Below are 13,622 nucleotides of genomic sequence, written 5' to 3' on the forward strand. Positions count from 1 at the left end.
CATTTCAAATATCGAAGCTATTATTATGATCACTCTCACCATTAACATAACAGCAAGGCAATGGGCCATTTAATGTGGATTCATGAGTAAACACCTTTCAAAGCATTTTTAAATCACAGTGAGATATAGGCTCAGCAGGTGGTTAGGTTATATGTTAGACTGGTATTTGTAAAGCATATAAATGAGATATCTGGCTGTTTTATGCATATGTTAATCTGATAAATGAGAACAGTGGTCACTACACTGCTAAGACTTCTCACTAAATGAAGCATTAAGTGTCTCAAACTTAAAGTGCTGACTCACTAAGTCCCCCGAGTGATTCATTCATAACTTGAAAGGCCACACTGATCCCAGATCAGCACTTCAACTCGGAAAAAAAGACAAATATGCTCATATCCCATCTAAGAGGGAGATTAGCAGCATTAGCAATAGACCCTAAAATAGTGCAGAGGAGACAGTTGTCTGTTTCCTGTTTGAGAAGAATATGTAAAAGAAAAAACTGTCACGGGTGTCAAGAGTGAAATGTCTGGGTTTGTGAGGATTAAAAAAACACCAGAGTTACCTTCGGGCAAGAGGTCCCAGCATTGAGAAAGAAGGATTAATTATGTGCACATGTAAGAGAGTCAGGACATCGTTTTAAGAACGAAAATCTAGCCAAGAGGAGTGACATGAATTGGCTGACAGAAGCTTGTTACACCCCCACCAGTCCTTGTGTATTTATATCTGGTACAATGTCTTCATGGTTGTAATGTGCTGTTACAAGGAAAGATCTTTCATTGAATATGTCTTGTTTCATCACTATCCTTTGTTCATACCCTGGGAATATTTGGGAAGAATATACAGACCAACGCTGGCATGGAAACATTTCTCACAGAAGTAGGAATTAACTATGAGTAAATAATACCACGAAGCAAGCCAAAAGCTATACTACATTGAGGGCACGAGAGCCCTCCCTCCGTTCAACAATACATGACAAGTGGGAATGAAGATGGCACCGAAATGGAGAGCACTTAATCTCCAAAGTGTTCTGAATGAAGTCAGGGCTTTTGTCGTTTGGCTTTTTTGGGAAGACATTACGTAAATCATGTCCAATAGCTCCCTGTGTATTGGAAAATACCCCTTCTGCTGCTTGTTCAGACTATGCAAAGTAAGTCGACATGTAGCAGCTGCATGACTGGTCCCGTTTTAAAGATGGTTGGGGGAAAGGGGTCGAGGGGAATATTTTACACGCATCATCTGAATTACTGTCGGGGGAGTCAGCACAGAGGACAGGAAAATCTGAAGGACGCCTGCTGTAATCTCCGCAGAAAATAAATAAACCAAGCATGGCCGTTTAATTGCCGCCTCCGACTTGGCCTCCCCGTGGTCTTTGGGGAGCAGAGCTGCCGCAGAGCTGGATGGTCATCAGAGTAAAAAAGAATAAGAGGGAGGAAAAGAGAGGGAGGAGGCTGTCATGGTGACTCAACGGCTTAAAATTTAACCTGGCTGGTCCAACACCCCAATTCCAGTTCGTACATAAGTGATTCATAGCTGTAATTTTGCCTTTTTTTTGTCATCAAGGGCATCTCTGTCTGCTCAGGATTCAGCGGATAGAGATCTTGGGAGCCCCGACGCTTTGATGAAAGACTGATGTTGCAACGGAGGCCGACCCTCTGTGGAGAGGGCGTTGAATGAAACGATAACAGATGAGATATTGATTCAGCCCTGATTACAGCCACACAGATGAATGTCAAAATATTGTCACCATCTCATTCTTCATTATATCATCACTGCAGGGACAAAAGGACGGCCAGAAGCACATTAATTCCACTGGGAGAAATCCCAAGCAATGGTTTTCATGTCAAGGTTAGCTAAAGTGACTTTACTGTACATGACGATAGACTCGGTATCAGATTCAATTAACTGGAATATGTTCGCACAACGGCAAGGCCCTGTAGTGAAATGGATAGAGACATTTCTGGGGTTATAGGTTCAGTTTCCTCAGGGAGCAGCACACTAAAAATGTAGACGCTTTCACCATGTGCTTTTAGAACTTGTATAAAAGCCTCAGCTAAATAGCAGATGTCATATATTACACCATTTTTCTATTCAGATCTCACTGTGGAACAAATGTCTGCAGATATCGTATATCTGTAGCTGTCATGTCATGGGAATGTCCATGTATTATTTCCTTTGCTAGAGTTGCTTTTTCTCTAGCTGCTATTGTACCGTTGCTGTGCCACATTCTGTTTACAAACCAAAGCCCTGGGATTGAGAACAATGAGTATGGATACCTCATGAGAGATATGTAACAGAGCTCACAGTCCACGCTTAATACAAGCACACAAAAACAGGTCATTTATTGAAAGACAATAGGAGCACTTCTGACCAGTTATAGAGAAGAAGAAGAAGCCTCAAAATATGAGACAAAATACACTAGGGAATGCAAAACCACAAACATATTTGTTTTTAGATGTGAGGGTAATGTGAGCATGGTGAAAGGACATCAGAAAAAAAATACTTTTTAACATTTTTGTTAGAAAAATGATGGATCTAGACAGTAGGAGATTGGTGAGTACTTTGGGTTAGGGTCTAGGCTTAGGATAGTACGTATGGGAACCAGTGGGCTCCTGTTAGGGTTAGGGGTTAGGATTACGGTTAGGTGCAACAGGACCTCACATATGCAAGACCAACCTTATACCCAAACAAGAACATGGCTATTGGATGATTGTGCAAAAACCCAGGTTATGTCCAATGACAAAAAATGTCACTTTCTACAATCTCTGCACAGGGCAACTATCATGTGGTTAAGGTAAGAGAAAGTTCAGCTTTGCCAAATAAATAACGGGCAAGATATGGCAACTGAATTGGGGAAAAAGTGTGATTATTGTTCATTGAGGCACAAATGATTTTGTGGATGTTCGGTAGGACACAAAATGTAGTCTCACGAACGTCTGCCATGCTTCATATCCATTTACCACACTGGCATCCACATCACTGCCCAAGTACATACAGGGCACACCATTCCCTGCATTAGTACTGAACGCTGGCACTGAATGTAGCACTGCATCATTAGGTTCGAATCATTAGGTTCAGAAACATCCAATATGGACGTAATCCCTACTGGATAAGACTTGCCATGTACAAAACGATTGGATATTCTCTGTCAAACATAGAATACATAGAATGCATTTTTGCACTGAAACTAAAAGCTTTTGCAATAATATGTTAATAGATTTCTCTATTCATCATGATGGGTTGAACTGTCAGACAGAAGGGCAATCAACTAGAAATAATTTGTATATCGTCACAGTCTTGGAACTTAAATAACAATCACAAAAACTCATTTTCTCCCCTGTAATATTAAGGATGAGGTGATTGCTGGCCTCATTAGGTATTCATTGCTTCTAATGTCCGAACATCTGGTCAGTGACCACCAGTGATCCTTGCATAACTACAGCTGCCCATATCACCCTCACAACTGAAAGATCCATTCAAGCTGAAGTCCAGCAGCCTGCTGGGTTTCTCTTCTAGCAGGTCTGAATCTTTCAGCTGATCATCAGCTATTCAAGGTAGCCAGACCTCCTACCTCCAGTTGAAGTAGTGGAAATCAGAGGAATCACACACCGGAAATTACTTCAATCTGTATGATAATTTGAGACTGTCATCTGAGATTTGGTGTATTGGTCCAGTTCAGTGGCAAGAAAGTGTCAAATCTGTTGCTGATTAATCAACATGATACAGTCAAAGTAATGTCATTATGGTGCAGCAACCTTTCGCGAAAAGCACTCTATGGAATAAATGTTACTTTTAAAGAAATCAAAATCTGATTTCTTTTTTCAGTGCACAGAAGAATCATACCTCAGGACTCTGTGTTAGAAGCCAGGCAGTTTTAGAGAGCCTTTAAGTTCTGTGGTATAATACATGGATCATATCTGAAGTGAGCTGTGATACTATTTCAAAGAATCCTAAAGTTTAGAAAGCCAATTGTGTGGTAAGAAAAAAAAAAACTGCCCAAAAAGATCCAAATTCTGAAATGCCTTGAAGCAAAGAAGTCACGAAGACAGAGCAAAGATGTGAGTGCTGTACACCCCGGCACATCTGCACAAATCTCGTCAAAAGCACCTGAGAGCAGGAGGATTTTAGGAAACAAGAAAAGCCCATTTGGACTATCACAGTGCAGCGCTTAGAGGTTTTCAAAGTCTGCTCATGAGAAGGTTGCATGTTGCCTGTGAATGAAACTTTAATTATCTTGATGCCTTCACATTCCTCGGCAACTAACCCCCCCCTCACCCCATCCATCGGGAGCCACAGGAAGGCAGGTTAATAGGGGTGCATGTTTGACTGCCAAGTAAATCTGTGGGGTAAGAAATCAAAATCCTTGTTTCGAAATATGCTTTTTCAAGAGAAAGACAGTGCAAAGGATACTTCAAAAGAACCAGAAATGAATTAAAACTGTATTCGACATGAGTCCTAAGGTAGTTAGTGGTTTAAAATCACTTATATATGGTACTATACCCATAATACCTTCCTTAATAGCTAATAACAATAGGCGGTTTAAAGGGTAATTCTGGTTTTGTGCAATTTGGGTCTCATTTGTGTGGTTTTGTGTATAATATTGCAGTCATTAATATAATTTCTGGGCTCTGGGAACATGAGAATATCATTATAACAAAGTTACCCATTGGGCAAGAAACACAAGTAGTGTTGCCAGATTATGTAGACCCCTACATTTTGATGTACAACTGAAAGCGAGGGCATGTGTTGCCAATAATGTGTCTTTGCACAGGAAAATGGTGTATGCACAATAACCACACTAAGAAATGATATTGTAATGGATGTTTACACAATTTGGGTAATCAGTTTTACTGATTTCCTTTGTTTTCTTTTTTCATTCAAATAATTTAACTCAATAATCCTAACCTAAGGTCCCTCTTACTGTTCTTTTCCTGCGGCTTTCAACCACATCTCACAGTTTTTGGTAGTGGATGTAGCAGCCAACTCCTGAGAGTTTGAGCATTTTAGCAATCAAAGGAATAAATGCAAAATCCACTAATCCACTTTCTGGCAGAGAGTTTGATGAGAGGATCGATACCACTCTCATGTCTAAATATGGAGCTTGAGCCAGTGGGCAAGTACCTTAGCTTAGCATGAAGACTGGAAGAAGGGTGGAAACAGCTAGTCTGGCTCTATGCTAAGATAAGATAATTGCCCACTGACACATGCTCCGTTTTTCGGATAAAGATGTGGGAGTGCTCCTTTTTTTGCATACAGATCTGAGAAATCAAATCAATTTGTAAAAAGCTTGAATTAACTTTTAACAAGGGACCATATTTCTGTGTGAAAAAAGCTGTCCTTATGTCAGCAGTTCCTACAACAGAAACGACCTCTAAAAATTGCAATGCAGCATAAAGACAAAGCCAATCAAAGCATTAAACTGAGAATGTGTGAAGGTGTAAACATTAAAGTAGCGATTCAAATTCACATTTTAAGGTTTGTGAAGATCACAAACATTGTGTTTTGACACAACTCCTATTGTATGGTTTTTTTGTTGTTGTTGTATTTACACTATAGCATCCCTCACTGTGAGTGTATGAATTTTATTCATGACTTTCATTAAGCTCAGCTCTGGCAACCGCTTTTACTCCATGTGCAGCACTTGCTGTTATGAATGGCTGTGTTGCACTTTCTGTCACTGTTGCCTTGAGCTTGGCTTCCCAAATACCCTCTCCTCTGCATTCCCTGCTATATCATGTCCAGCTCGGCTGCACAAAGCATATCCAATGGTAATTAAGGTAGACAATTAGATTCAGCCAGCCGCGATCCCGGTCCTGGTGACTTAATAAGTATAGACAATTATCTGAAATTAATATGATAGATGCCATTGTCTTCTGCTGCTCTGCTCTGTCAGATCTTGGCAGGGCTTCAGGTTATTATTACCGAGTAGGCTCCCACTGTATTAGTTTGAATAATGACACTCTCCATGCGGCTGTTGCCGTTTCATCACAGAGAATGTGATTATTAGTTAGAGGTGCTACGTTCCCAGTTAAACACTCTCAGCACTCACCACAGGGGCCAAGGTTGATGGAATCCATGCAAAACTCTGAAGCAGCAGGTGATATGTGCTTCGGTGAAGAAAAAGTAAAAGAATTGAGAAAAACAAGACTTTTTTTCCCTCTACTATGCAGTTTCCTCTTTGGAGATAGATACTTGAGGATTTTGCAGAACACCGTGCTGCTTCTTCAAGTAGCTTAAATCTCAGAGGAAATCACCTCCACAAGTGCGATTATACATTCAGGTTCAGCTTTTGAGGAGCAATTTGCACTACAGAATTCACTGTTTTCTAGCGGCTTTAGCTTTTGACACCTGTTGTCACACTGTGGTTTTACCATCTGGCACCCAATAACATTTGAAGAGCTATTCCTTGAGGACGGCAACAAAGGTACTGAGGGACATATTGTTGCAGCTGCCTCGGTCTTATAATGAGTGCTGTCAGGGATTTGCAGCACTGAACTTTTGCGCCCTGATCTGTGGCAGGTCAGCGTCGAGTTCATATCAATAATTCATCTCGCAGCTCAACTCCCTTCCCTGTTATGAAACAAATCTTGTTAGGAAGTCCTGCCAACACTGTCTCCATCTCACTACTCGACTTTATTTGTAACTCTCCCCCGCTCAAACTCGGAAGGAGGTGGTGAGAGACGGGAGGAGGGGTCTGGGAAAGATGAGCAGAGTTCATCTACATGAAGCATTTGTTTGGCAAGCGAGGAAAGGAAGGAAGCTCGAATCTGCTTTGTGATCTGAAGAATGGAGTCTCCTGATAATGCCCTTACTTCCCCTCCAAGGGCTGGAAGAGATGAGTTCATGAAAAGCAGATAGACTGTGGCCCTTGCTCTTTATCCTCGCAGTATGGCTCCTATACAGCCTTCCTCTGGTTTATTGTGAAACAACCTGGAGCTGTCAGAGGCTCAGTAGAGATCCAGGGGAGAAGAGGGCAGGGAAGTGGAACGCCGTACAGGATGGGCTGCTCTGATAAGATCCAGGGAGACTCCTCCCCCCCCCCCCCCCCTTCACATCCCCCTTCGCTGGCAACGGGCGACAGTAACCTTTCCTGTCAAAGAAAGTTGCTAAAAGCAGCAGGGGGATTTGGAGGCATTATGTTTGACTTCTTTCAAATTAACACCATTTTTTTTTTCTCTTTTCGGGTGTTGTTGTCTTCTCCTGGCTCTGCTTATCAAGGTGGTCACAATCAATCAATTCCTTGTGAATAATTACACGCCTGGGGATACTGAGCGCATGATAAACATTCTGTAAACACTTTGCATAACGCTCAGGTATTCATAAAAGCTCCAAAAAAGGAAGAAGTTAAGACGGGAACAAATCAAATGCACCACTTGACACCTCTTCTGCGAGACTTCAAACGTCTCAGGCCTTGATCACACTGCTCAGGTTTAAACGAGATACATCCACCAGAGCAAACCAGGTCTAACAGTTCCTCTTATATTAGCGCGCTAATGAGGTCCCAGTGTGATACTTTTTAATGAAACCATCCAGGAGGCCAATTGTCCATAACTAATTATCATATGCTAATTGCGCGCCAAAGTGCAGAAAGAGGACTGATTTTGTTTGTCTGCTTCTCTCGTTTCTTCTTCTCTCTGTGTGCGTGCATCGTATCAAAAGTGCTTAATGATTGTAATTATGGATAAAAGATGGTGCAACTCAAATGTTTCTTTAATATGATTACCACTGCACTGGCTATATATAAGGATGGATCTGCATGTGGGTGTGTTTAAATTGGAAGTGTACAAAATGTTAACATCCAGCTAATAATAACCTTTTAGGTGAACCAGTGAAAAACAATACGTTTGACGGTTCTCCAGTCAAACTGAGGTGTGATTATTATTTCTATCACAGCGTCTCACCCTGTCTGAGGTGGTCTTGATAAGCCGCGTGTAACAAATTCTTCTTGCAGTATTGTACATTATCCTCATTTGCCACCCTTGGCTTCCCGAAGTATGAAATAAGGTGAAGAAGAAACCTCCCATAGATCCCACTGATCTGAGAAAGAATGAACCCTGATGAATAGCACTATATCGAATTACACTCAAGTAAAAGAAAACATTGGGTGGCACCTGGCAGTGGACCATATTGGTTCAGTTCTGGTTCACTGTGCCAGAAAATGGGACAGGGACCACAAACAAATACAAATAACTGCTATTGCTTTAGAGATTGTGGCTGACCAGCTCTGCAAACTGAATATAGCAACAGGCTTTGGTTCAGTGCGCAACACAAAGGGGATGGTTCTGCTGGAAACATGTGGGGAAAAGCTGCTATCTAGTGAGAAATACAACATCAAGATAGGCCTTATCGTGGCGCTGGGGTGGAGATAATCAAAATGGGATTGGTATTGTGTCAAAGGGATGCTTGACAGGCTAACCAAACTGCACAGACCAATCGGTAGTATCGCCTGGCACCCATTTGTCTATGGTCCATGTCATCTTGTGTGAAAATCCATACCAACCCCACTACTCTGTCTAAGCATATACACATGTCCGGATTCTATTTTGCTCATTTAGGTGGTCATTAGGCTTATGTCTATTAGCCATGGACGATGAAGCCGGGAGGTAGGACAGAGGTATCGTGCTGGATCCCCATTAGCTCATTTGTGTAGGGTCATTAGACAGAGTGCAGTGAGAGCCACACCAGTTGTTTGCTGCATAGCAATGCACGTCGCAGGAGAACCGGGGTCGACTCCGGTGGCTGATAGGTTTTCCACACTCTGTGATTGGGGATATTTCAATGTTAATGATTATGGTGCACAGCAATTCTTGCGAAAAGCCATTAGAACAGTCAGGCAGTGCTCGCTTGAATTCTTAGTTATCTCCAATGAACAATTTCCTGCAGTTACTCCAGACAATGATTTTTGAAAGGTTTCTTCCTAGGTTGTTGAACAATGTGAAGTCATCGGATAATGTCAGAGACTGAACTAATGGCCATGTCTGATTTGAAGCTTTTCTATCGAGAAGCAAGACGGCTCCTCTGTGTATCTGTAAGGAGTGTGACAGCTCATTAAATCAGAGGAGTCAACACGTAGTACATCACTGCTCAATTACATTACTAGAGATGTATGTGAATTAGCTTATACCGCAGTAAAAATGCATTAAGCTAAAAATAGAATGGGACTTGCGAAAGTGTCGTGGATATTTTGGAAAACTAATGACCCGTGCTGACTCCAATGAGCATGCTGAGAAATATTGTCAGTGTTCTTTTTCCCTACAGCAATATAGTCTTGTACGGGTTTGATGAATGGCAGCTTTTCATTGGCAATCTATCATGTCATGTCAATACATTCCAGGAAAGAAAATATGTTTATGTTCAGAGTGCTATGTGTAATGGAGTTGTTCAACGAAAGGACAGTCTGTTGTCTGTTGAGGAACGCAGTGGTGAACCGTAATGAGTTCTCCACCTCTTGAACCTGAGGGAAGCAGCATCCACGGTTTACATATCTCTACTTCCAGTATTGCGGTAGCTGTACCCGCACCTCCATCTAGACCCACTGATATGGAGCTTCGGCTTCTGAGAACATATTGACTGGCCAATCTGTGAGAAAGGTAGAATTTCAAACAGGTTCCTGAGAACCCGAGGCTAAAATCATCCATCACCGTTGGCTGCTTCAAATGCAGACATCAAAAAAAGCTACCTTATGGATTGATCTTGGTGATCATATAATGGATTTTGCCAGTGCCAGAGTGACGGCTGTAATGGGTTTCTATGCCGTCTGCCTATCGGAAGTCTGTCAGTTGCACCGGCTCTCCACAGAGCGCTCTATACATTTGCCGGAGGCTCCTTATACCTGCTCTTGGGGGACCATATACTAAATTGACTTCAGAAGCACTCAAGGTAACAAGAGAACGAAAAAAAGCAATTCCTGTAGGCAGGTAAATACAACATCTTGACTTTTTTTTTTTTTTTTTAATTTACCTCCACTTTTACAGATGATGTTATGTAAATGTTGTGCTTTGCTCAATGTTTACAGCACAAACTCTACATCCTCCCAACTCTCCACAGAAAAATGACGATATCTAATCATTTATTCCCAATTTGATATTGAATGCTCACCGAGTGAACGGAAGATAACTGCAGGCTGTTTTTTTGCATTATAGTGAATTAGTCACATGTGAATCAAATTAAGCAAATGGAGCACATGACAGAATTATGTGAACGGCGGTCTTGAGATGGAACAATTTCCTTTGCAACTCTGATGACTGATTTTCCAGTTAAGTGAACGACTGGTGCATTTGTCCTGTTCACTGACAGTAACTCGTCATTTGCAGCACTTAATCTAGCCGAGGACAGAGTGCAGCTTTCAATTAACTCGTCAAATAAGCCGAGTGACATCATGCGCTTGGCTCTCTCTCTCTCTCTCTCTCTCTCTCTCTCCTTAAAAACTGAAACTGCAAATTATGTTTCAAACCACAACGGCAGGGCACAGTAGGTGTTTATCTCAGGGAAGAATTCACTACCTATCTTTTTTTGGGTGGACAGGATATGTTTTGTGCATCAAATGTTTCATTTGCAACTGTGGAACATGGAGTTTTTCAGGCCATAAAATCACAGCTAAATTCAAGAAACTAATCCTCAGTGCAGTCTCACATCCCAGTGGGAATTTTACTAGATATTTTCCCTCTGTGACTAATTGCATCAATCATGTACCTGGAGGAGACAGTGCAGCTGATTACGGCACACAGAGTCCCAGCAGACAGCTCTGCGAAGTCCAGCTGGACTGCGAAACTGGCCGGCAGGCTAGAAACAAGGAGCATCGCCTCCTTTTCGTAACAGCTCGCATCCTCCTCTGTCAACCAATCAGCTTGACCTTGACTTGGCAGCGGAGAGGTTCATCTCTCACCTTGAGATGGATAGCAGCACCTGAAATCTGCAGATGGCTGTGTCCTCAGCGCACAGACGAAACCTGCCTTATCAACAGCCCTGGCGTCAATGTGTCAAGGCCATATTGTTGCACGGCTGCCAGCCACTAGTCACATTTGGCTGGCGGGGAAGGTGGGGTGGGGGGGGTGAGCAATAAGGTCTTGGCCTGAGGAATATAATAAGAGATGAACTAAATAAATAAATGGAGGTGCTGGGATATTAATATTGCCAGGAGTCAGTGTTATAGGCTGGCTTACTCACATACAGCACAGCGGAGCCACAATTAGATCCACTCATCTGCTTTGCCTCCGCTCTGTATGGGCACAGAGCAATCAGCAGCACCTGCTGTGACGAACACGAAGGCTAACATAGTTTCAACTAATGCCTGAGACTTTATTTGAAAAAGTTCTTCAGTCAACTGTCTGCTGCAAGATGAATCCAAGTTGTGATACATTAATATGAGATGGCTGCTGCTGCAAGCCAGCCTGCTACACACTTACAGCAAATAAACCTCTGTCTAGATTTTATTGCACTCTTGCTTTAATCAAGGGACGCTTTTAAAACCTTGCCAACAAAATATTGCTTTAAATATTGATAGTAGTATGACAGGATTGTTTTTCCATCAAGAAATAAAAAGGTGTTATTTATTTATTTCCTGGCAGGCTGCCTGGCCTTAACATCTGGGATTTTAACTAAATTAGAACATGTAACACAACGGCCCCATGTGTATGAGCTCAAATCAGAGTCAAAAAGATGTGTTCCGAGTCAACACATCTACGGCTGAATGGCTAAATAGGACAGATGAGAACAACACACACGCTCAACGTGTCAGTTATTATCGGAGTCGACACAAGACAGCCTCGAGTGATCTGGGGAGGAGGTTTTCCTAAAAAGTTGAAATCCCACAACCACACACAACCACTGTCTGATTCAGAGTACTTTTATCCATGTGCCATCTACTACTGTCAAGAGCTTGGATTCAGGCTTATGCTGTGCTGTCAAGTAGGTCTGACAGGCTGACTGACAGCCAAAGTAACAGAAACTTGCTTTTCACAAGTGATGTGCAGGTACTTACAAGGGTTAAACTGATATGACTTTTTTCTATTTTTCTTCCTTTCTTTCTTTTTTTTCTCTTGTCATGAGGTTGGCTGATAGAGTTTTCGAATATCCAATTTTGTTCAGCTTTTCAATACCCTTCCATCCAACTGCTTTCAGGCCGAAATGTGTTAATTTAGTACAAACGTCATGGGGTATTCAAACTCTCAGTTTGAAACCAAGGATAATAATAATTGCCTGGATAAAAATATCAATACTAGTGTCATGTTATCATTTTTTTTCCCAAACCAACATCTATTCTCAAAATCTTCCATATTGATCTTTGGAAAGTGTGGATTTCTTTTGTTCTTTCTTTTCTCATTGGTGTACATGATACATTGTTTCAGCATTGACACTGAGATGTATGCATGTGCAGTAGTAATGGTAAGGCAAATGAACTCAAACGCATCATGCTATGACTTTGATGAACACCAGCGAGGGGGGTGCACTTCATCAATTTATCAAACGATCAAAGCAGGCCCCATTAGTCGCCTACCAACACCTGAAAATGAATCCTGCCTGTTCTAGTGGATGATAAACTGGGTGCACCCCCTTCACCAGAGCACAAGATATATAACATAACACCTGCCTGTAAACATGCACTCAATGCGGCTACTGTCACAGATAATGTCATCTGGATGCTAGAAGAGGGTGTTCAGTTATGCGAGGCAGCTTTTGAGTGGGTGTATGCTTTTTATCCTGGTGCTGGTTAAAAGTTTAATATTTAATGTTAGCTGTATAGCTGTGAACATAGCAGTATAACTGTGTATGTACAGTTTTGGCTATTTGTCGGTGAATAAATGCCATGACTTCTCAAGACCCAAGCCAAGTTCCTGTGTCTTGCTTGCCACCTGCTCATTAAAGTGAAGGAACGGAGCATAAATGAGCTACACCGTTGCCCACTGGCACCTGTGACCAGGTGGACTGACCTTTAAGGTGGACAGCTATTCTCATTTTAGTGACAACCTCAGCTGCTTCTAAACAGAGAACTAAGAAATGTCTGGCTGGGGAGCTTCTCGTGAGTTTCCACCACCACCTCCTATCCCAATATATATCACAGAAAAGAAAGATAATGCAATGTTATTTTCTACCCATTTGGTGCAGCCTTAGTGTACACCTCCTGAAATCAGCAGCAGATGTTTTTTGTACATTTTTGGACTCAAGAACAACACAGAAAAAAAGAACTGGACAAAAGTAAAGGTTATCTGCAACCTGTGCAGTTTGGTGGTGAAATGCAGCAAACCGCAAATCTCAAACCTTTGAGATAATTGTCCTAAAGTTGCCAAACAGTCATCTCAAATAGCACTGCAGGATGAGAAAACATTTACATGACAGCTGCAATCTACTGCACAATACTCAGAATAGTGTAGTTTTGTGTGGGTAAAGAATATGCTGAATATGTTTCTGCCTCTTTATATTTTACCTTGCTGAAGAACAAACAACATACATACAGGAAAACTTATTTATACCTCAAATGCAAAAATTTGTTGTAAACCCACACGTACATAGGTGTGACAAAATAAACTGAACTCAATGCCCACTTACTCATTTTGTCTAAAGCTTTTCAGCTGCATTAACCCGTATTCTCCATTACAGCTATGCAAATGTGCAATGTTGTTAAAACT

At 41.7% G+C, this 13,622-nt stretch overlaps 1 protein-coding gene across 1 annotated transcript in view; it reads right to left on the minus strand.

Moving 5' to 3' along the window:
- The window catches only part of unc5db (unc-5 netrin receptor Db), a 175,945-nt gene extending 165,149 nt beyond the window's left edge, over positions 1-10,796 (minus strand). Inside the window, exons 1-2 of the mRNA XM_062417029.1 lie at positions 10,690-10,796; positions 9,512-9,576 (exon numbers count right to left, since the gene is read on the minus strand). Of these exons, the coding sequence (XP_062273013.1) occupies positions 9,512-9,576; positions 10,690-10,796 (172 nt within the window). The remainder of the gene's footprint in view (positions 1-9,511; positions 9,577-10,689) is intronic.
- Positions 10,797-13,622: the final 2,826 nt, after the last annotated feature.

The sequence above is a fragment of the Scomber scombrus genome, chromosome 4 (genome assembly GCF_963691925.1).
Source record: "Scomber scombrus chromosome 4, fScoSco1.1, whole genome shotgun sequence".
Classification (NCBI taxonomy): domain Eukaryota; kingdom Metazoa; phylum Chordata; class Actinopteri; order Scombriformes; family Scombridae; genus Scomber; species Scomber scombrus.